At 37.5% G+C, this 22611-nt stretch overlaps 1 protein-coding gene across 1 annotated transcript; it reads left to right on the plus strand.

Moving 5' to 3' along the window:
- The first annotated feature begins 1773 nt into the window (after positions 1–1773).
- Positions 1774–4082, plus strand: LOC142542220 (putative indole-3-acetic acid-amido synthetase GH3.1). Its single transcript, XM_075648733.1, has 3 exons — positions 1774–2211; positions 2314–2415; positions 2528–4082. Exons 1-3 carry the CDS (start codon positions 1892–1894, stop codon positions 3906–3908), a joined length of 1803 nt encoding a protein of 600 aa, XP_075504848.1. The 5' UTR covers positions 1774–1891; the 3' UTR covers positions 3909–4082.
- The last annotated feature ends 18529 nt before the right edge of the window (positions 4083–22611 follow it).

A 22611-nucleotide genomic window follows, 5' to 3' on the forward strand; every position in this document is an offset into this window, starting at 1 on the left:
TGTCCGGGAGGAAATGGATAGCATTTAATATGTAAATATTAGGCATACAAAATATTTATTTATGTATATCTTAATCGATAAATTATCACCACTTTAATCGAGCTAGAAATAAACTAATCAGGGTCGATATATCGCCATTAAACCAAGCTCGAGCTCTAATTCGAGTAATTACATCTTAAAGTTGGAGAGTATGTCTCTTGTGAGACGGTCCCACGAATTTTTATCTGTGAGACGGGTCAACCCTACCGATATTCACGCTTAAAAGTAATACTCTTAGCATAAAAAGTAATATTTTTTCATGGATGACCCAAATAAGATATATGTCTCATAAAATACGACTCGTAAGACCGTCTCACACAAGTTTTTGCCAAGTTAGAACGTGAATGCAACTAAAATTTGATCTTCGATAAAAATTAAAAATTTTCGGACAAAAAGAAACAGTGCCTCCCTTCATCCCAGCAGGTCGATTAGTCCTTAAATCGTATTTTTATATTGATCAATCAATTTTGGAACACATATCTATTATAAGATCAAGTCCTGTAGAATTCCATCTAAAACATGGAAAGTACAATATTTCGTTCATTTTTCCAACACGAGTACTTAGTTATTGATCTCAATTGATACATGTTAGAAACTGAAAACTGACATTTGATTTGATATCAATCATACGATAGAGCATTTTCCGTCTCACCAAAACCTACATATATTGGCATTGACGTAATCCATATTAAAAAAAATAAAATGACGTTCAAATCACTCTCTCAACAAAGTCAATCGTTAACACACACACGCTATATCCCAAAAAATGGCATTTCGAGATATCTTGATTAAATTTCCGTCATGTATACCAAAAAATTCTAAATGTTTTTAGATCTTCCATGCACATGAACAAACATATATATGTAACACAACATGCATATGCTGTGCATTACGTGGTGTCGCAAACTCCCCGTCATGTAGCTCGTCCTGCAACAGTGCCATTTGCCTACCCCGGCGGCCACCGGTCGCTGTCGTGGACCAACATCTTTACCGGAAATAGGCCGCTTGGTTGTTTGACACCAGCCACAGCCCACGCCTATACCCTTGCCTAAGGATGATGACGTGGCCCAATGGTCCCACTTGAACCCCGCTGCAGAGGATATCAGACGTGTCTGGGCCCCACATTGTTTCCCTCTCACCATACACAGCCACATTTACGAGATTACCCCTCGTCGGTTTACCACTTTCTTATAAGCAACCGTCTATTTGAGTGGAAGCTGTAACAAAATATATATGTGTATATATATATATATATATATATTTATAACCTAATATTAAATTAATTTGCGTGTAAGTTAAATATCTTATATTATTTCTCCTAGCTTCAATTATACTGAAGAAACACTATAAATATCTAATAAATACTATATAAAAATGAATTTTCATTATATAATACAAACTATTCTCAATTATGACAAAAATTTGTGTAAGATGGTTTCACATGTCATATTTAGTGAGACAGATCTCATGTTTGGGTCATCTATGAAAATTATTACTTTTTATATTAAGAATATTACTTTTTATTGTGAATATCGATAGAGTTACCCCGTCTCATAGATAAAGATCCGTAAGATCTTTTTACAGAAGATCTACTTCTCAATTATAAATAATAAAAATATAATATTTTCATAATTCAATTTACCACCCAGCATAACAAGAAATTCAAACTACTCAGAGTGACGAGTCATTCCAAGCCTCTCTCCTCCACTATATATACCACAAACGCCCCATCCTCATTTCACCATCTTCTTCCCAATATTTCTCTGTCCTTCTCCCTAATCTCTCCCAAGCATTAAACTAATAACGAAAACTCTTCAACAACCACATAAATATTCTTAATCTGCTTGCAGAAATGGCGGTTGATTCGATCTTGTCATCTCCACTAGGCCCTCCGGCCTGCGAGAAGGACGCCAAAGCCCTTCAGTTCATCGAAGAAATGACACGCAACGCGGACTCGGTACAGGAGAATGTCTTGGCCGAAATCCTGGCCCGAAATGCCCACACCGAGTATCTGGAAGGGTACAAGCTCGGCGAAGCCACCGACCGCGAGACTTTTAAGTCGAAAATCCCGGTGGTCACGTATGAGGATCTCCATCCTTTGATCCAAAGAATTGCTGATGGTGATCGCTCTCCGATTCTGTCCGCTCACCCCGTCTCTGAATTCCTCACCAGGTAATTGTTATTGTCAAATATAGTCAATGATTATAGATATTACTCAAATCGAATTATGCAACATTTGATGAAGAAACTGATTTTTTTTTAAATGTTTTTCAGCTCGGGAACTTCAGCTGGTGAAAGAAAACTCATGCCCACTATTCAAGAAGAATTAGATCGTCGCCAGCTTCTTTACAGTCTTCTCATGCCTGTTATGAACCTGTAAGTATAATATTTTTTTATTTTTTTTGCAAAAATTGGATTTTTTTTAATATCAAAATTGGCTTGAAATCTTGTTTTCTGATAATGGGTTTTCGTGTCTTGAATGGAACAGTTACGTTCGAGGACTGGACAAAGGGAAAGGATTGTACTTCTTGTTCATAAAATCTGAGACGAAGACGCCTGGCGGGCTAGTGGCGCGACCCGTACTCACCAGCTACTACAAAAGCGAACAATTCAAGAGACGGCCCTACGACCCGTACAACGTGTACACGAGCCCGAACGAGGCCATCCTTTGTCCCGACTCGTTTCAAAGCATGTACACCCAAATGCTTTGCGGCCTTTATGAGCGGGAGCAAGTCCTCCGCGTCGGTGCGGTGTTCGCGTCGGGTCTTCTCCGGGCCATCCGGTTCCTCCAGCTGAACTGGCAGCAATTGGCCAGGGATATCCGAACGGGGACGCTCAACCCGAAAGTGACCGACGCTTCGATCCGCGAATGCATGGCCGGGATTTTGAGACCCGACTCATGTTTGGCTGACTTTATTTGCAAGGAGTGCGGTGAGGATAATTGGGAAAGGATTATTACGAGGATTTGGCCAAACACTAAGTATCTTGACGTGATTGTTACCGGCGCGATGGCTCAATATATCCCAACTCTTGATTACTACAGCGGAGGATTACCAAAGGCCTGCACGATGTACGCGTCTTCCGAGTGCTATTTTGGGCTCAATCTCAATCCCATGTGCAATCCTTCTGAAGTTTCCTACACCATCATGCCGAACATGGCCTACTTCGAGTTCTTGCCGAACGAGCCAAGCTCAAACACAACCGTCTCCTCCCGCCGCTCGCCACCCAAACTTGTGGACCTCGCCCACCTAGAAATCGGCAAGGAATATGAACTCGTGATCACCACCTACGCCGGCCTATACCGGTACCGAGTAGGCGACATCCTCCGCGTCACCGGCTTCCACAACTCCGCCCCGCAATTCCACTTCGTGAGGCGAAAGAACGTGCTACTCAGCATCGACTCGGACAAGACCGACGAGGCCGAACTACAAGCTGCCGTGGCCAAAGCATCACAGCTGTTGCGAGAATTCAACACGTCCGTGGTCGAGTACACGAGTTATGCGGACACGAACTCTATCCCGGGACATTACGTGATATATTGGGAGTTGCTAGCAAAAGACTCAGCCAACTCCCCCACGGACCTCGCCCTGCGCCAATGCTGCCTAGCCATGGAGGAGTCACTAAACTCTGTGTACCGCCAGTGTCGTGTAGCGGACAACTCCATTGGCCCGCTTGAGATCCGAGTCGTGAAAAACGGAACCTTCGAGGAGCTGATGGACTATGCCATTTCCAGGGGAGCTTCCATAAACCAATACAAGGTGCCAAGGTGTGTGAGTTTCACACCAATAATGGAACTCCTCGACTCAAGAGTAGTGTCAACACATTTTAGCCCATCATTGCCCCATTGGACCCCAGAACGACGTCGTTGAAAGAGCCACCCAAAAAAATTAAAAAATAAAAAAAGAAATGACCGACCAAGAAATGCTTCCTTATTTTGTTGTTTAATTTCATTTTTGTTATATATGTAATTAGGTACAATGTAAAGTAGAAAGGGACGTGTAAAAGTTAGGCTTGTATTTGGTTCAATGAATTGCTCTTTTTTCTTCCTTTTGTTCTTTCTCCCTAGCAAGCATCTCAACTCATAATTATGTGATTGTTGATTATTTCCAATTTCTGCTGGTCTATTTCTTGCTTTACGTACGTTAGCAAAATGATGACCTATTTGATGTCGGCAAACTAAATAATTGACGATGATTTTCATAATCCACACCACGGTTCCCAGGATCCGTGAAACCCACATCGCAGGCCGAAATCGCAGCCGTTTTTAAGTTCCGGTTCCCAGGATCCGTGAAACCCCAACCAACATTGCAAACCGAAATCACACCCCTTCTTCGATTCGGGTTCCTAAAAATAAACTAAAAATTAAACATTGAAAGTGTTTTTCATTTCAATGTTGAGATATTTGTATTGTTGCCAAATATTTTTTCGTGAGACGATAATTTGTCTATGCATTTTGAGCATGGAAAATCAGAGTTTGGTGGGCCGAAAACAGTGACAAAGTCACACGCACGCATGTGTGTACATCGTGCATACCATGTGAAAACGTAGCCTATGTGCGTATGAAATATGTTTATTTACAGATAGAGAGAGACAGTATCTTCCAGTAAAATAATTGAAAAACATAAATAATATTTTTAAATCAATTGAAATTGTATAACAATATTTGCTTCTACAACATAAATTCGTGGGGTGGTGCAATCTTAATTTTAATATGAAAAAAACTAATGTGCGACGGTCTCATGGGTCGTATTTTATGAGACAGATCTCTTATTTGGGTTATCCATTAAATTATTACTTTTTATTGTGATTATCGGTAAGGTTGACCCATCTCATTGATAAAGATTTGTGAGGTCGTCTCAAAAAGACTACTCTTTTAATATATATTAGCAATCATTTACGCATTCAGTGTATATTATGGTATTTTTGTGTATATTTTTTTTTTAATTTAATTTTTTCTTTTAATAATTTTTAATATTAAGAATTATATAATCACTAAAAATTCAAAATTGTGGATAAACATTAAAGGAAATGTTTTAGTAGTTTTAAATTTTTTTGAAAGTGGATATGATATTGATATGAAAATACATAAATTTACTAAAATATGTTTTTATAATATTTTTTATTAGATAAAAACATAGTACTTTCATAACAATTCTTTCATTTTTATAATAATTTTAAAAATAACAATAATAAATAAATAAAATAAAACGATAAAATACAATACAAATCTTAAACCAATTTATCCAATTATCATATATTTATCTCACTTGTTTCCAAATATATTTTCTTCTCAATGCTCTCTTTAAATTCTTATCTTCTAGTTTTTTAATGTGCTAATATTTTAATTTCTTTAATATCTCACTTTATCTGTTTTATGGAAATTAGTAAATTACTAATGTATATTGAAAATTTTCACGAGTTTGAAATTATAAAAAGTCAAACACATTTTAAAATAATCAATCATAATAAATAAATGAATATTTATTGATTTTATATATACATTTTGTACTCTAAGTTTTATTTTCTCGATTGTAATTGTTAAAATATTATTATTTTTAGTCATACTTGAATATTGTAAAACATGCCGTGGATAAAATTAAATTGAAAACTTTAGTATTATATCTTATTACGCATTTGTCTAGACAATTTATTTCAAAATTAAAGTTTTTTTATTGTACTAAATAAATTTTATAATCACGTTTGTTCCAGAAACATAATAGTAGTTAATATCAACTTTTATATATATTTTCTATATATAATTATTTAAAAAAATATTTCGCCTCCCCAATCGAATTTTTTGGCTATGTCCCTGTCAGGGGATCTCCGAGTTGGTGGACTTTGTTAGCAATTGATCAATGGTTAAAAGTTTGATTCCCCTACCAACATATTTTTGGGCGAACATGTTGCACATGATTTGTCTATTGCGATTTACAAGAGGAGCGTAGTTTGCAAGCTATCGCGTTAGCCCGAAGTTTAGTTAATGCGCATCGAAATGTAATGACTGAAGTTTCATCGTCATATAAAAATGCAACTTACATAATTAAAAAAATTTTGGAAGACATTTTAATTTTGAAGTCTTTGGGGAGGGATACCAAATTTAAACACAGGCCAGCCAAATAATAATGCAATTAAAAATCTCACCAAATTAAATAAATAGCGAATTCCAATTAACACATACTGAATTAAGAAACACAATAATTTTGGTAGGGTCTTTATGCCAAGAATGATATTTCTTTTCATAAAATAGAGACAAGCAAATTATGGAAACAATTTTTGTATACATCTTGTGCTTCTAAATAAGACTACAAGAGACAAGATTGAAAAAGGGCTTGTGATATTATCTTTGCTCGTAATGAAATTGTCTGCTTCATTTTGTGCAATATTTCTATAAAACACACACACACACATATATATATATGTCTTATTCAGAAATAACGATTTATTTGATGAGTAGGACTCTTGTGAGACAATCTAACAGATCTATATATGGAACAAATATTAACATTCTTGACACAAAAATAACATGTTTTCGTTATCGGTCTGAAAAAATTGACTTGTGAGACGGACTTATGAAAGTTTTTGCGTTAATTGATTTGGTGAAACATTATTTAAAATTATAATTATTCATCCATTACATCCATATATAACCTTATTGATAAAAAATTTTGTTTTATTTTTCTAAAATAGTTTTTCGTTTTAAATATCGCCCTTATTAAATAATTGTTTTAATTAATTATCTGAAAAATACACAAAATTATCTTTTAAACTTATTAATAATCTACTAGCAGAAATTATCCCAAAATTGGATATTTTGAAGATGTGGATGTATTACATGTGTATGTGTGTGTACATGTTATATATATTTTTAAAAAAGATGTGGATAAAATTGTTGAGACTAGTCCATTGTACCCAAAAAAAGAGAGAGAGCAACTATTAGCCCACTATAAAGCTCACTCACACCTAAAAATAAGCCCCACCTGAGGCCCAAAGTGGGCACATGTGCGGCCGACAGAACGAGTGGCCCATCAGTCAAATGTGCGAGGTGACGGCACATGACCTGCCATGCACCCACCACATGTTCGACCTATTGACTCACGCACGTTTCTTCTTTTCCTTCCCTTTCATGTCTTTTCTCAAATATGAACGACTTTGATACTTGGCATGTGAGGGGAACCAAGTCCAGTTAGACTTTAAAAGAAATCAGATAGATTCAGTTTGATCAAGCAATGATGAATTCGAGCTGTAATTGAAGTTCGAAAAGATCGATTTTTAGAGATCTTCAACCAGGTATGAATGCAAGAGCTCAAAATTTGAAATGTTTTGAGAAAAGATTTCTTCAAATTTTATGATAGGAAAACCGTTTTTTGGTCTTGTGTATCTGTCGTTTTACGATTTTACACTTCTATGTTATCAAATTTGAGTTTTAATTACACATCTTTCGATTTTTGACAATTTTAATCATTTTTCATCGAGAGCGTTGATATAGAACTACACGTTTCTATGGCACATCAACAGTGCATATATTGGAAAAATGAAAAAAATATAACGAAGTAAAACTGAAATTTGAAAATATAGATAGGAATCAATATCGCAAAGATAAAAAACGTACATAACAAAAAAATAATTCTCTCTTCTATGATATTTTTTGACGAAATAGTTTTATGTTATTGTTCCACGTTAGCTTTGTTTTGATTGAGACACCAATTTTTTGCATGTACCCAATCATGGTTTTTGAACCATATTATGGGGTAGTTAAGGATTCTAAGAGTATATATGGTTGGCTATGCCCATTAATTAATGTATGTTCCTTATTCGATGTCTGTTTTTAAGGTTTAAAAATAATTTAATAGTTTGTTCATTATCCGAATTACTTAATTAGAAAAATACAATCTCAAAAAATTTCAACAAAAATTTATTTTTCAAATCTCATAATTATTAATTTTTGGTTATTCTAACTAGAACATCGTAATACAATCATCAATAATTGTAAAAAATGTCAACAAATTGATTATTTTTCTCAAAATTCGCAACAATATATTTTTGAGGTAATATCAAAATTAGAAAATTGATACACATCATAAGTCAATATTATCGCAAATTAAATAATCACAACCAAATATTATATATATTTTTATAAAATTTGAATTTTATTTCAAAGTCGCATAATTTCATAACATACGACAATAAATTAACTAATAGACAAGAATGAACTGTGATTTGTGGACGTTGTTCTATTTGTAAACTTTTGGCATGGGGGCGGAAAAAAACAAATTAATACTTCTATTTTTTTTATCATAAAATTTTGCCTTGAACCCAAATAATTCATGTACAATAATAATTTGTTTTAGTCATTATAAGAGTAAATTAGAGATAAATCCTTAAATCTAAATATAAATTTATCTTTAACTCTCTACATTCAACAAACTTGGTTTAAACTCCCTAAAACAATAAAAATGACAAAAAAAAACCCTTGTATTAATTGGTTTTAATCGATTGATTTACCTGAGCCAGAAATGATATTAGAGTCGAGGTAAAATTATTTCAAACATGCAATTTTATTATTAATGTGTAATTAAATTTTGAGGAGGAGAACCTTCTCAAATAATATGGATCCGAACACAGTTTCAAGATTAGTTATTTGTCGGACTTATTCCAATACATTGGAATATTTGAACAATAAGATTTAATCAATGTTAGATATTAGAAGAAAGTGAAAATTATCATAATACAAAGTTAAATAATACCATAATGATGTAGAGTTTGAATAAAAAATATCCCTAGAAGATGTCAAGAAAAGGATCAAAGAAAATTACAATGAAGATCATTTGACATGGTAAGATAAAAATCAACTCAAAGCTAGTCTTAAAATCAATGAAGCCAAATAGTATGAATTTGTCATATGCAAGCCTATCTCGATGAACATAATTGATCAAAATGATATGCAAATTATTATCAAGGAACATTTGGAACTTGGATTAATCAAAGCAGGAATATCACCATATAACAGGTCAGGTTTTCTTGTAAAAAATCATAATGAGATCAAAAGAAACAAACTCAGGTTAGTAATTATTAAAAAAAATTAATAAAATCTTGGAGTTTGATTAGTATTTTGTACTTAGTAAAAAACATTTAATCAGTTGCATAAGCAATATCATAATATTCTCTAAATTTAATTGTATGTCTAGTTTCTATTTGATCCGGATGCAAGAAGAAAGTAAGAAATTCACAACTTTCTCCGTACCACATGAACATTATTTGGGAAGTCTTAACAATAAGATTGGCTAATTCACCCAAGATATTTCAAAGAAAGATAAATATTTATTTAATGATTTTTTTTTCCAAATTCATGTTTGTCTATATTGATGATGTTTTAATATCATCTAAAAATATGGAAGAACATATCAAATACTTAGAAATTTTTTATAAATTTTGTAAAAAAGAAGAACTAGTTTTATCTAAAAAAACAGCCGAGAAAGATTGAATCTCTCGGAACAGAAATCGATGAATCCGAAATAATACAACAAGAGTAAATAGTGGAAAAAGTACAGAACTTTCCAGATAAACCGAAAGAAAATAAACAACTACAAAGTTTCATAGAAGTTGTTGATTTTGCTGATATGTTTATTTAGAACTTAGCAAAACACAGAAAAATGTCTAGTCCATTATTGAAAAAAGATGCAAAATTTTTATGAACGGAAGAACATACAGAAGGGCTTAACCAACTGAAAGAGATTTGTAAAAATATTCCAAAAATAGCTATTACTCAAGATGAAAATGATATGATATTATACACAGATGCCATGATGGGTAACAGTTTTAAGAAAACTTACACTAGAAGGAGAACAACCCCGTTGATATTGCAATGGTCTATTCTCATAAGCAGAAGCGATAATATGTCATATCAACGAAAAATAATTTTATGCAGTAAAAATGAATTTTGAAAATGACCTTTATTTTTAATGGCAAAGAAATTTTCTTCGAAGGCTGATAATACATAAGTAAAAGTTTTCTTGAAAAATAGAATATAATCTAAACTCGAGAAGACTAGATTATTAAGGTGGCAAGCTTTATGCCAAAATTCTATTTTCAATATTGTGATTATTACATCTCATGAAATTATTCTTGCAGATTTCTTAACAAGAGATGAACAATGGTGATATCGATGTCATAATAAAAATACAGATGCATTTACTACAAGAAAAATGATTTTCCGCAGCACATCATCAATAGCGTGCATTAAAAGCACGCTGCGAATAGTACTTTTAACGGTGTGCATCAATATGTGCGCTGTTAATATTGTTGCACTTGACAGAAATAACGGCGTGCATTAAAAGCACGCTACGGAAAGTAATATCCGCAGCGTGCATTTATGTGTGCTATAAATATTATATACTTTCCGCAGCGTGCTTTTAATGCGCGCCGTTAATAACATATCCATTAACGGCGCGCATTAAAAGCACGCTGCGGAAAGTAATATTATATATTATCCGCAGTGTGCAATAATGTGCGCTGTTAATACCCTATACATTCACGGAGTGCATTATAAGCACGCTGCTGAAAATGGATGCGAATTTTTAAATTAGCGACGGTTTTGGTCAAACCGTCGCTAATTTAAAAGTTGCGATGGTTTTTTTAAAGACTATATACGATAAACCGTCGTCGATTTAAAATCGACGATAGTTTTTAATAAAACATCGTCGCTTTTAGCGACGATTTTTAATAAACCGTCGCTGATAGAAGTGAATCAGCGACGATTACGGTCGCTAATAGCTACGGTTTGATGGAAAACCGTCGCTAATAGTCGCAAATTATCTATAAATATCCGATTTCTGTTTCATTTTCCTCCACACCACTTCACAACACTTAAAATTTTTCTCTCTTATACGATTTTATTTTCGATTTAGGTACATTTTTTTGTTTCAATTTTTGGTTAATTTTTTAAGTGTTAGTTAAGATCATCAGTCAATATATCATAGTTGTATTGTAGTTTTTTTTAAAATTTATTAAATTATAAAAGTAATTTTTTTTATTTTTACGCAAACTTTAGCGACGGTTTTTAAACAGTCGCGAAATGTAGACCGTCGCTAAATTTAAATACCGTCGTTAATTTAGCGACGGAAGTAGCGACGGTGTCTTCGGTTTTAAACCGTCGCCAATTAGCGAAGGTTTTAACAAAATCGTCGCTAATTTTTAGATTTTTTTGAATATTAACGGCGTACATTGCACGCTGCGGATAGTTGTATTAACGGCTTACATATGCACGCCGTTGATAATATTATTAACAACGTGCACATGTACGCTGCGGATAATCTTGAACTTTCAACAGCTTTCAACTTCGCAGCGTGCAATGTGCGCCGCGGAAAGAGAATTTTCGCGCTGCGAAAAGCCATTTTTGTTGTAGTGATTTGAGGGAATACCTTGAAATACCTCATAACGAGTTTAACAAGCTCGCCCTAAATGCAGAAGTTGCGGGTAGCCTACAGCAAGCCTGTAAGAGAATTGTCTCTGATCGAATTACATGATGTTTACATGCTTATACCCATATATGGTCTGTAATGAAAAGGTCTACCCTCCAAAGCATTGAGAAACCATTGGTTTCCCAAATGGAGAGTCTTTTAGCACAAGACTCTATACCTGTAGCAGAGGATTCAAATACCCCTACAAGTGTTAAGTCGAGATCATCTTCAGATGAGTCGATCAAAAAAAATTGAGACTCCAGATCCTTATCTCAAGTATTCAAGTTAACCCTCCACCTCGGTGATCGAAGATGGAGAGATCAACCTTAGAACTCATACAAACAAGGGTAAATCTAAGGTAAGTATTAGTGAATATGCAATTTCTCCATTTAAGTATATCAACAGAACTTGGAGAAATTAAAAACCAGAATAAACATTAACCCAGCCACAATCCGAGTTGATGTAGAAGGAAAATATCACAGAGTATGAATGAAACTCAATTCAAGTCCAAATGAGGTCAATGCATGCTATAAATTCGGGTTTTTTGCCCAAGTTTATACATCACTCAGTTTCCAAAAAATTTTTGGATTAACTAAGTGGATTCAAGAAACAATGCACGAGACAGGGACATAAAATGATTATTTGTCCATATGAGATATTTTGGAACTATATTTTTTCATTCAAGCACCAGAACCAGCAGGAAAAGGCTCACATGAAGCCTTTCATTTTATCAAGTTAAGGAGGACATATAAAACTATTCTAAAATTCATCAAAGATCATCCAACTGAAGAAACACCTCTTGTTGCTTCATGAACCGAAGATGACATATCTAGTAGAAGAGTATGAGGTATGAGTCTGTCTAACCGAGATGGACAAAGTTAATACTATGATAGGAAAAAAAATAAGTTTTGTAGAAGGCCTATTTGAAAAGAAAAAAATCTTATGTAAAATAGCAAGCTGTCGGGGAGCAGATAAACTTAACGAAAAATCTGTAACATGGGTCATGTAGGAAGAAGGTCAGAAAACATATGCTCAGAATGCCCAAACTAGAAGGAGCCGGAATTCAGGAAATGTTTTTGGCCAAGATATGTTCGAAAGCATAATGTAGAAACAAGTTCAAGTGGTGAAGGACCACAAAAAAACAATTTCCTCGGGGACATACGAAAGCAGATGATTACTCGACAAAGATAAAGTAGGCATGTGATCCAGCTGCTCTATTAGTGGAGGATAAATCACCACTAAAAGATGATTTCACTAACTAGTGGTAGAGAGACCGCTCAACCACCAATAAAGACAAGCCACTAACTAGTAATTGAAAGGATCATCACTCACAAGATGTTGTCGGTCACAACCGATAGGATAATTCACAAAGATTTAAAACCTATTTTTCAAATCCCCAAGGCTTCTATAAATACTAAGACATAAGGAAGATGAAGACATCATTCAACATTTTCATTTTCTTTCAAATAAATTGCAATATTTCTCTTTCTAATTTATTTGTTGTATTCTGCCTACTATAAGTAGCTAAGCAAGCTATTCATCCTCTATAAGAGATTATTATGTATTCATAAATTGTTTATTTGAATAAAAAAACCAAGGCTTATTGCCAATCTCATATATTATTTTGAAATTGAACTACTTTACTGTAACGTACCATACTTTTAAACTATTTTAAAATTTGCGGAAAAATAAAAATTTTCTTAAATAAATAGTAATAAATCAAATTGCTATAAAATAATCTGTTCGTCTAAAATTATGTGAAATAAAAACATTTATAAACAAAGTTTGCCAAAAGGTAAACATTTAAACAACGTAAACGATCTCATAGAAAATCAGAGTATTTGAAACAACATGTGTAAAGGGCCTCAAAATCCTTGCTTGAAAATTTGCGAAAAATTAAAAATTTTCTTTTTTAAAAATAAATGGAGTGCCTCATTCATAAAATCAACTGATAACTCAAGTTCAATGTTTAAAATATAGCAGCGGAAGAAAATAAAGTTTGCCGAAAATAACAATTTAAAAATATTCAAAAGCTGATAAAATGTCTGAGTATAAAAAAAAGTGGCAAGTGCTGAAACTGAGGTCCTCGGGTGCCACTACTGCCGACCCAAGCTGGCTCACTGGTCCCCGCCCTCGGCCCTGGCCTCATCAGTACCTACAACAATCAAGTCTAGTGAGCCTAAAGACTCAGCATGCAAATATCGTAGGTAACGAGTAAATACTGAAGTAAAATGTGCCTGGGATAAAATATCATGTCATGAGGCATACTGAAAATAACTTGTACTGAGCAATTATAATACGTGCATAACTGAACTGAAATCATAGTAAAAATGTTTGCTCCTTGGAGCCCTGTACTGAAATAACTGGTAAAAATTTTCTGTTGAGATTATGGTCTACGCCTGTGGCCCCTGCACTGAACTGAACTGATCGGTAACTGGCTACCGGGGAGCATAAAACTGAACTGAGCTGGCCGGTCACTGGCGATCGGGTGGTACCAAATTGAACTGATCGGTCACTGACGACCGTATAATGCTCCCATAATAGTGAATTGACCACAAGAAATATCGCATAAATCTCAAAAATAAGTATTTTCTATTTTCATGCACGTAATATAATTAAATGACATAATGAAAATATCCTGTATATTTTACCAACTGGATTGGATCGCTCTCAGGCTCGCTGCAACCTAAATATGCCATGAAAAATATGCAATAACTTATACTTGACCAAACTATGCAATTAAGTTTGAAAATGCGACAATTACGTCTAACGACTTCGTATTTAATCATGACTCCGAACCAACCCGAACCAACACTGAACCGACGTATAGTCATGATTAAAATACGCTTAAAATTATGAACTAATGCTCCTAAAATGATGAGGGTCGAAATCTAGGTGAAATGGAGGCCAAAACAAGAAACGCTCTTTCGAGAGTCAATTTGGCACATCGCACCGTAAATTCTCGTACGACCTCAAAAATGATCCGAATCACAAACGGTAAAAAACATGACCTTCCTAACTCAATGGGGCACTATTCAGTCCAAGGCCATAGGCTAAAAGCCGACCGAGAACTCGAACGAGCCTCCGAACCGACACAGCAACTTGCTGTAAATTTCCAGCAGCTGCAACCTTGCTTGCATCGCGTCGTTTGCGAGACTTTTGGCCATTGGGGCTTGAACCACCGACCAAAGCCTCTCCAAAACGTCCAAAGGAATGATTCGAACCATGGCTAAGGGCCCTAGGCCAGCCACAATCCTCACCTTTCCAGCAACCAACCGAAAACTCTTATCGAGGGCCCTCATGCGTGCGTGTGTAGTGTTTTGTTTTGATTGCTGTCTCGTGTCGTTCCAGTGGCCATTTGATTGACCATGGCACGATCTAGGCATCTAGAGGCATGGTATGAACCGTGGCTAAGGGCCATAGGCCAACCAAGATCCACACCAAACCAACTAACTCGAAGTACATGTGCTGTCAAAACCGAAGGGGCCGAGAGGGGAGGGGGCTGTTCTTGATGTTTTATGTAAAAACCGATGAGCCATGGACCAAGCCACAAAAAGGGCGACTTAGTCACGTCTTAGACATGCTAGGGGAGTGATCTAACTATGGATATAGACCTTTGGGGTAGCCAAGATCAGATTCAATCCCTTGACAGAAAAATCTGAAATTTCGAAGCACAAAATGGCAGTGGAGGAATGCTGCTGTCATTTTCGGTTCCATCATGCATGGGGCTGATTTGAATGGACCAACATGGTCCTAATGCATCCTATTACATGTCTAGGAGCCGCCTTGGGAGCCTGGAGTCGAACCATCCACCTGAAACCACTAAACAAGAGGAAACGTGAAGCTTGCCAAGGAAAGTCAAAAAAATCTGCACCATGGTTTCGAAAATATTTGGACATGCATCTCGATTTTTTTTTCTTGATAAAACATGATCACATACTGAAAAATAATTGCTAATATGACTTGATTGAGGTTTGAAAGAATCTAGACATGCCTTGGTTATCGTTTGAAATAAAAACGAAAAGAATACGACGACTTGGCGCGGAGGAGGTGGAGCGCTTCTTTCCTTTTCTACCTTTCTTCTTACTCGATTTTTCTCTCCTATCTCCCACTGAATTCTCACGGTTTTTCACTCTGAAAAGGGCTTTGATTTTCGAAATAATAGGGGGGGGGGGGGGGGGGGAGTGATGGTTAGGATAGTGAGGGGGAGATCCAATAATAAAGGGATGCAAAGGTATGACCAAGTCTCCCTCAAATTCAAAATTTGAATTGTGGTTTGATATCAAATGGGTTGATGGATGCATCTAGAAGGTGATGGCCGATTTTTAGCTTGCTAATGTAGACTAGGATAAGCTCTAATAATTAATTAATTAAAGTTGATTACCAAAAGAAAAGGTTAGCATGCTAAAAGATGACAAAGAATTGGTCAAATGATGAGTTGGCAAATGAATTATTTGATCAACAAAAAGGGGTGGCCGAAATTTAACAATTAAAAGGGAAGGGAAAAATGTTATCTAGCTAGTAAATTTATAATCCTTAAAAGCCTCACTAATCCCTAATTAATTTAGTGAATTAACCCTTAATTATTGGAACTTAAATGAACTTATTTCTTAATCACCTCAAGTAATTAAATTAAATCCTCAAAACATCCTTTTTAACTTAAATGAACTTACTTGCTAGCTAAATTAACTTCTGGAAATATTTCTCGAATCTTAAATTCTATCTCAAAACTTCAACTCCAGTCCGGCCTCACTGAAATGCTAAAAATCAAACTACTGCATGAAATAATAAAATAATTAACTTCAAAGAAATGCCTTTAAAATAATCATGCAATGAAGTCAATTAAATTTTAAAAATCTAGAATTATGCATGGCTTATACGTAGACTGATTTTCGGGTTTTACAATCCTTCCCCCCTTAAAAAAAATTTCGTCCTCGAAATTAGAACTCACCGAATAACTCAGGGTATCGACTTCTCATCTCCGGCTCAGACTCCCACGTAGCTTCCTCCTCTGAATGGTTGAGCCATTTGACTTTGACTCGCTTAACCAACTTGTTCCGAAGTTTCTTCTCCTGCCGGTCTAGGATCTGCACTGGTCTCTCCTCATAAGACAGGTTCGGAGTAAGTTGCAACGGCTCAAAGTTCAGCACATGCGAAGGATTTGCCATATACTTCCTCAGCATAGAGACGTGGAACACATTGTGTACTCCGGCCAGATTCGGCGGAAGAGCAACACGATAAGCTAGCGTCCCAACTCTGTCAAGGATCTCAAACGGTCCAATGAATCTCGGACTGAGCTTCCCTTTCTTCCCAAATCTCATGACACCCTTCATAGGTGCCACTTTCACAAATACATGATCGCCCACTGCAAACTCTAAATCTCTCCTCCGCTGATCGGCATAACTCTTCTGTCGGCTCTGAGCAGTCCTCATCCTATCACGGATCCTGACTACTACATCTGCTGCCTGCTGAACAATCTCTGGACCCAACTCTGCTCTCTCTCCTACTTCATCCCAATGAACAGGAGATCTGCACTTACGGCCATACAGTGATTCATACGGAGCCATACCTATAGACGACTGGAAACTGTTGTTATAGGTGAACTCAACCAATGGTAAGTTCGACTCCCAACTCCCTGAGAAATCAATGACGCAAGCGCGAAGAAGATCCTCCAAAATCTGAATAACTCGCTCCAACTGCCCATCTGTCTGCGGATGGAAAGCTGTGCTAAACAGAAACTTCGTACCCAAAGTCGAATGCAAACTCTTCCAAAACGAGGAAGTAAATCTGGGATCTCTGTCAGATACGATCGAAACTGGAATACCGTGGAGTCGGACTATCTCTCGGATATACAGCTCTGCATACTGAACCATGGTGAAAGTCGTCTTAACAGGCAAGAAGTGCGCTGATTTGGTAAGACGATCTACAATCACCCAGATAGCATTCGATCCTCTGGCTGACCTCGGCAATCCGGTCACAAAGTCCATGGTAACATTCTCCCACTTCCACTCGGGAATAGGGAGAGGCTTGAGCAAACCTGCTGGTCTCTGATGCTCGGCCTTCACTAACTGGCAGGTCAGACACTCGGACACAAAACGTCTGATGTCCTTCTTCATACCAGGCCACCAATACAATAGCTGCAGATCCTTGTACATCTTCGTACTCCCTGGATGAATAGAGTACGGCGACGTATGGGCTTCTGATATGATATCTGCTCGGATAGAATCACTGCTAGGAACCCATATCCTGTCTCGGTATCTCACAATACCATCACTGACTGAATACAAGACACTGCCCTTGGTTTCATCTCTCTTCTTCCACTGTGCCAATTGCTCATCTGCTGACTGACCACTGCGAATACGGTCCATAAGGGAAGACTGAATGGTCAAGGTAGATAGACGAGGAACTCTACCTCGAGGATAAGTCTCGAGATCAAACCTCTGCATCTCAGTCTGAAGAGGTTTCTGAATCGTCAAGTGAGCCATCACTGCGACTTTTCTGCTCAATGCATCTGCAACTACATTAGCTTTACCCGGGTGGTAGCTAATGTCACAATCGTAGTCCTTCACAAGCTCCAACCAACGCCTCTGACGCATGTTCAGCTCCTTCTGCGTAAAGAAATACTTGAGGCTCTTGTGGTCGGTAAAGATCTGGCATTTCTCTCCATACAGATAGTGCCTCCAAATCTTCAAGGCGAAAACTACGGCCGCTAACTCCAGATCATGGGTGGGGTAGTTCTTCTCGTGGATTTTCAGCTGTCGAGAAGCATAAGCTATCACTCTCCCATGCTGCATCAAAACTGCACCTAAACCGAGCTTCGAAGCATCGGTATAAAGGACAAACTCGCCGGGCCCTGATGGCATGGCCAAAACTGGTGCTGAGATAAGAGCTTGCTTCAAAGTATCGAAGCTCTTCTGACACTCCTCGCTCCAAATAAATTTCACATTCTTCTTGGTCAGTGCTGTAAGTGGAACTGCAATCGAAGAGAATCCCTTAATGAACTTCCGATAATATCCTGCTAAGCCAAGAAAACTGCGGATCTCTGATGCATTCTGAGGCACAACCCAATCTCTGATTGCTGCAACATTTGCTGGGTCTACCTCAATACCACTGCTAGAAACGATGTGGCCTAAGAACGCCACATTCTCTAACAAGAATTCGCATTTACTGAACTTTGCGAATAATTTGTGCTTTTGCAATGTCTGCAACACTGTGGTCAGATGTCTGCTGTGCTCCTCCCGACTCTTGGAGTAGAGAGAATGTCGTCTATGAACATTATCACAAACTGATCAAGATTCGGCTGAAATACGCGATTCATGAGATCCATGAAGATCGCTGGCGCATTCGTCAGTCCGAACGGCATCACAAGGAACTCGTAGTGGCCATAACGAGTCTTGAAAGCTGTCTTGGAAACATCAGCACCTCTCGCCCTCAATTGGTGATAACCAGAGCGCAGATCAATCTTGGAAAAAATCGAAGCTCCCTGCAACTGGTCAAACAGATCCTCAATCCTCGGAAGTGGGTATTTATTCTTCACTGTAACCCTGTTCAACTCCCCATAGTCAATGCAAAGCCTCATCGAGCCATCCTTCTTCTTAACAAACAAGACTGACGCGCCCCATGGTGAAAAGCTCGGGCGAATGAACTCCTTGTCGAGAAGTTCCTGAATCTGCTTCTTAAGCTCAGCCATCTCTGTCGGTGCTAGTCGGTACGGCGCTTTGGATATCGGAGCCGTACCTGGCATAAGCTCAATGGAAAACTCCACCTCTCTCTCGGGTGGCATACCAGAGACGTCTTCGGGAAAAAAGTCTAAGAAATCTCTGACAATCGGAACATCTGAGGCTGACTGGCTGGGTTCCTCAGGGACAGATAAAAAGGTCGTTAGAAATGCCCGACACCCTCTATGCATGAGCTTCCTGGCCTGAACATAAGGAATAATGCGCGGTAAAGGAAAGTACCTGTCCGGCTCAAATAAGAACTGCTCCATTCCAGGCGGTCGGACAAGAACAGTTCTCCGCTGGAAGTCTATCAACACTCTGTTCCTCAATAGCCAGTCCATCCCTAGGATGATGTCAAATTCTGGCATCGGTAGCACAATCAGATCCGCATAAACAAGATTACCATGCAGCTCAAGGTCTATATATCGGATAACATTGGTAGCTGCCATCTCCTCGCCTGACGGCAACACTACTGAAAAGGCTATATCAAGCCCAATGGTCTTGATCTTGAGAAATTTTGCAAAGACCTCCGAAATAAACGAGTGAGTGGCCCCTGAATCTATCAAGGCCTTGGTGGCGGAACCAGATATAAAAATTCTCCCTGAAAGATCGAAACTCTAAGTTGGATCCAATAGCTACAAGAACTAAACTTATAGACATGCTGTAGAACCCGTAAGTCAGTAGACGTATAAGCCATGCATAATTCTAGATTTTTAAATTTAATTGACTTCATTGCATGATTATTTTAAATGCATTTATTTGAAGTTAATTATTTATTATTTCAGTTCAGTACTATGATTTTTAGCATTTCAGTTATTTCAGTGAGGCCGGACCGGAGTTGGAGTTTTGAGATAGAATTTAAGATTTGAGAAATATTTCCAGAAGTTAATTTAGCTAGCAAGTAAGTTCATTTAAGTTAAAAAGAAGTTTAAGGAATTATTTAAGTTAGTTGAGGATTTTAATTTAATTATTGGAGGTGATTAAGAAATGAACTCATTTAAGTTACTTAATTAAGGGGTTAGTTCACTAAATTAATTAAAGGATTAGTAAGACTTTTAAGGGTTATTAAATTACTAGATAATCAATTTTCCCCCTACCATTTATCATGCATTTTCGGCCACACCCCTAGAAGAACAAACTAGGACTTGCCAACTCACCTTTGACCCATTCTTGGTTGATTAGCATGCTAATTCTTTAACTATTTTTCCACCTTAATTAATTAATACTAGACCACTATCCTAACCCTTGTTTGGCATGATAAAATCGGCCACTATAGACTAGAATCACCCAAGAGATCATTTGATAGCAATTCAAAATTCAAATTTCAAATTTGGGAAGACTTGGTCTTGATATGATCCTATTTTTGTGCACCCTTCTCCTCACCTTCATAACCATCACTCCCCCTCCACCTCCACCGAAAATAAGACCCCTTTTCAGTAGAAAAAACGTGAATAACAGCTAGGGAGAAAGGGAGAAAAATCGAGAGCCAAGAAAGGTAGAGAAGCAAGCCACTCCGTCTCCTCCGCGCCGTCTCGTCTCTTCTTTTCGTTTTCTTTCGAAACGAAACCAGGCATGTCTAGATTTCTTTCAAACCTCAATCAAGTCATATTATCATTTATTTTTCAGTACATGATCATGTTGTAGCAAGCAAAAATCGAGATCCATGTCAAAATATTTTGGAACACACATGCAGAATTTTCGACTTCCCTTGACAAGCTTCACGTTTTTCTGAGTTTTGATGGTTTCAGGTATTGGATTGACTCCAGGCTCCCAAGGCGGCTTGTATACATGTAGTAGGATGCATTAGGACCATGTTGGTCCATTCAAACGAGCCCCATACTTGCTGGAAAACCGAAATGACAGCAAGTTCCCCATAAGTGCAGAAATGTGATTCGAAAATTCAGTTTGGATGTCAAGGAGGAAGGATCTGATCTTGGCTGCCCCAAGGGCCTATAGCCATGGTTGGATCACTTCCCTAGCATGTCTAAGACGTGACTAAGTTGCCCTTTTGGTGGCTTGGTCCATGGCTCATCGGTTTTTAAATAATCAACAAGAACAGCCCCTTTCCCCATTCGGCCCTTCCATTTTTCAGCATATGGTTCGTTTCTTTTGTGGCTTGGTGTGGATCTTGGTTGGCCTATGGCCCTTAGCCACGGTTCATATCATGCTCCTAGATGTCTAGATCGTGCCATGGTCAATCAAATGGCCACTGGAACGACGCAAGACATCGATCATAGCATAAACACTACACACGCATACACGTTGCTCTCGGTTGGACCCTTCGGTTAAGATTTGGTGTGATGCGGATTGTGGCTGGCCTAGGGCCCTTAGCCATGGTTCAAATCATTCCTTGGGATGTTGGTAAGAGTCTCTGGTCGGTGGTTCACGCCCCTAATGGCCGATAGTCTCGAAACCAATGCAAGTCTTGTAGTGCGCAGCTGCTGTATTTTTTTTGACAGCAAGTATGCTGCTGTTCAGAAGCGTCGTTTGAGTTCTTGGTTGGCTTTTAGCCCATGGCCTTGGACTGGACAGTGCCTCATTGAGTTGGAAAGGTCATGTTTTCGACCGTTTGTCATTTGGATCATTTTTGAGGTCGTACGAGAATTTACGGTGCAATGTGCCAAATTGACTCTCGAAAGAGCGTTTCGTGTTTTGGCCTCCATTTCACCTAGATTTCGACCCTATCATTTTAGGAGCATTATTTTATGATTTTTCAGCGTATTTTAATCATGACTGTACGTCGGTTCAGTGTCGGTTCAAGTTGGCTCGGAGTCATGATTAAATGCGAAGTCATTAGGCGTCATAGTCGCATCTTTTGAACGTAAATTGCATAGTTGGTCATGTTTAAACTATTGCATATTTTTCATGGCACAGTTAGGTTGCAGCGAGCCTGGGAACGATCCAATCCAATCCAGTTGGTAAAATTACAGGAATTTTCATTACGCCAGTTAATTATTTTACGTGCATTAAATAGAAAATGATTATTTTTGAGATTTATGCGATATGGCTTGTGGTTCATTCACTATGTGGGAGTGTTATTTTATACGGTCGCCAGTGACCGATCAGTTCAGTATGGTACCACCCGGTCGCCAGTGACCGGCCAGCTCAGATCAGTTTCAGCCTCCCCGGTAGCCAGTTACCGATCAGTTCAGCTTAGTGCAGTGGCCACAGGCGTAAAACATAATCTCAACAGAAAATTTTACCAGATATTTCAGTACAGGCTCCAAGGAGCAAATATTTTTACAGTGACTTCCAGTTCAGTTATGCACGTATTATAATTGCTCAGTACAGATTATTTTCAGTATGCCTCAGGACAGGATATTTTATCTCATGCATATTTTAAATTCAGATTTTTACTCGTTACCTGCGATTTATGCATGCTGAGTCTTTAGGCTCAC

The sequence above is a fragment of the Primulina tabacum genome, chromosome 1, assembly GCF_025594145.1.
Source record: "Primulina tabacum isolate GXHZ01 chromosome 1, ASM2559414v2, whole genome shotgun sequence".
Classification (NCBI taxonomy): domain Eukaryota; kingdom Viridiplantae; phylum Streptophyta; class Magnoliopsida; order Lamiales; family Gesneriaceae; genus Primulina; species Primulina tabacum.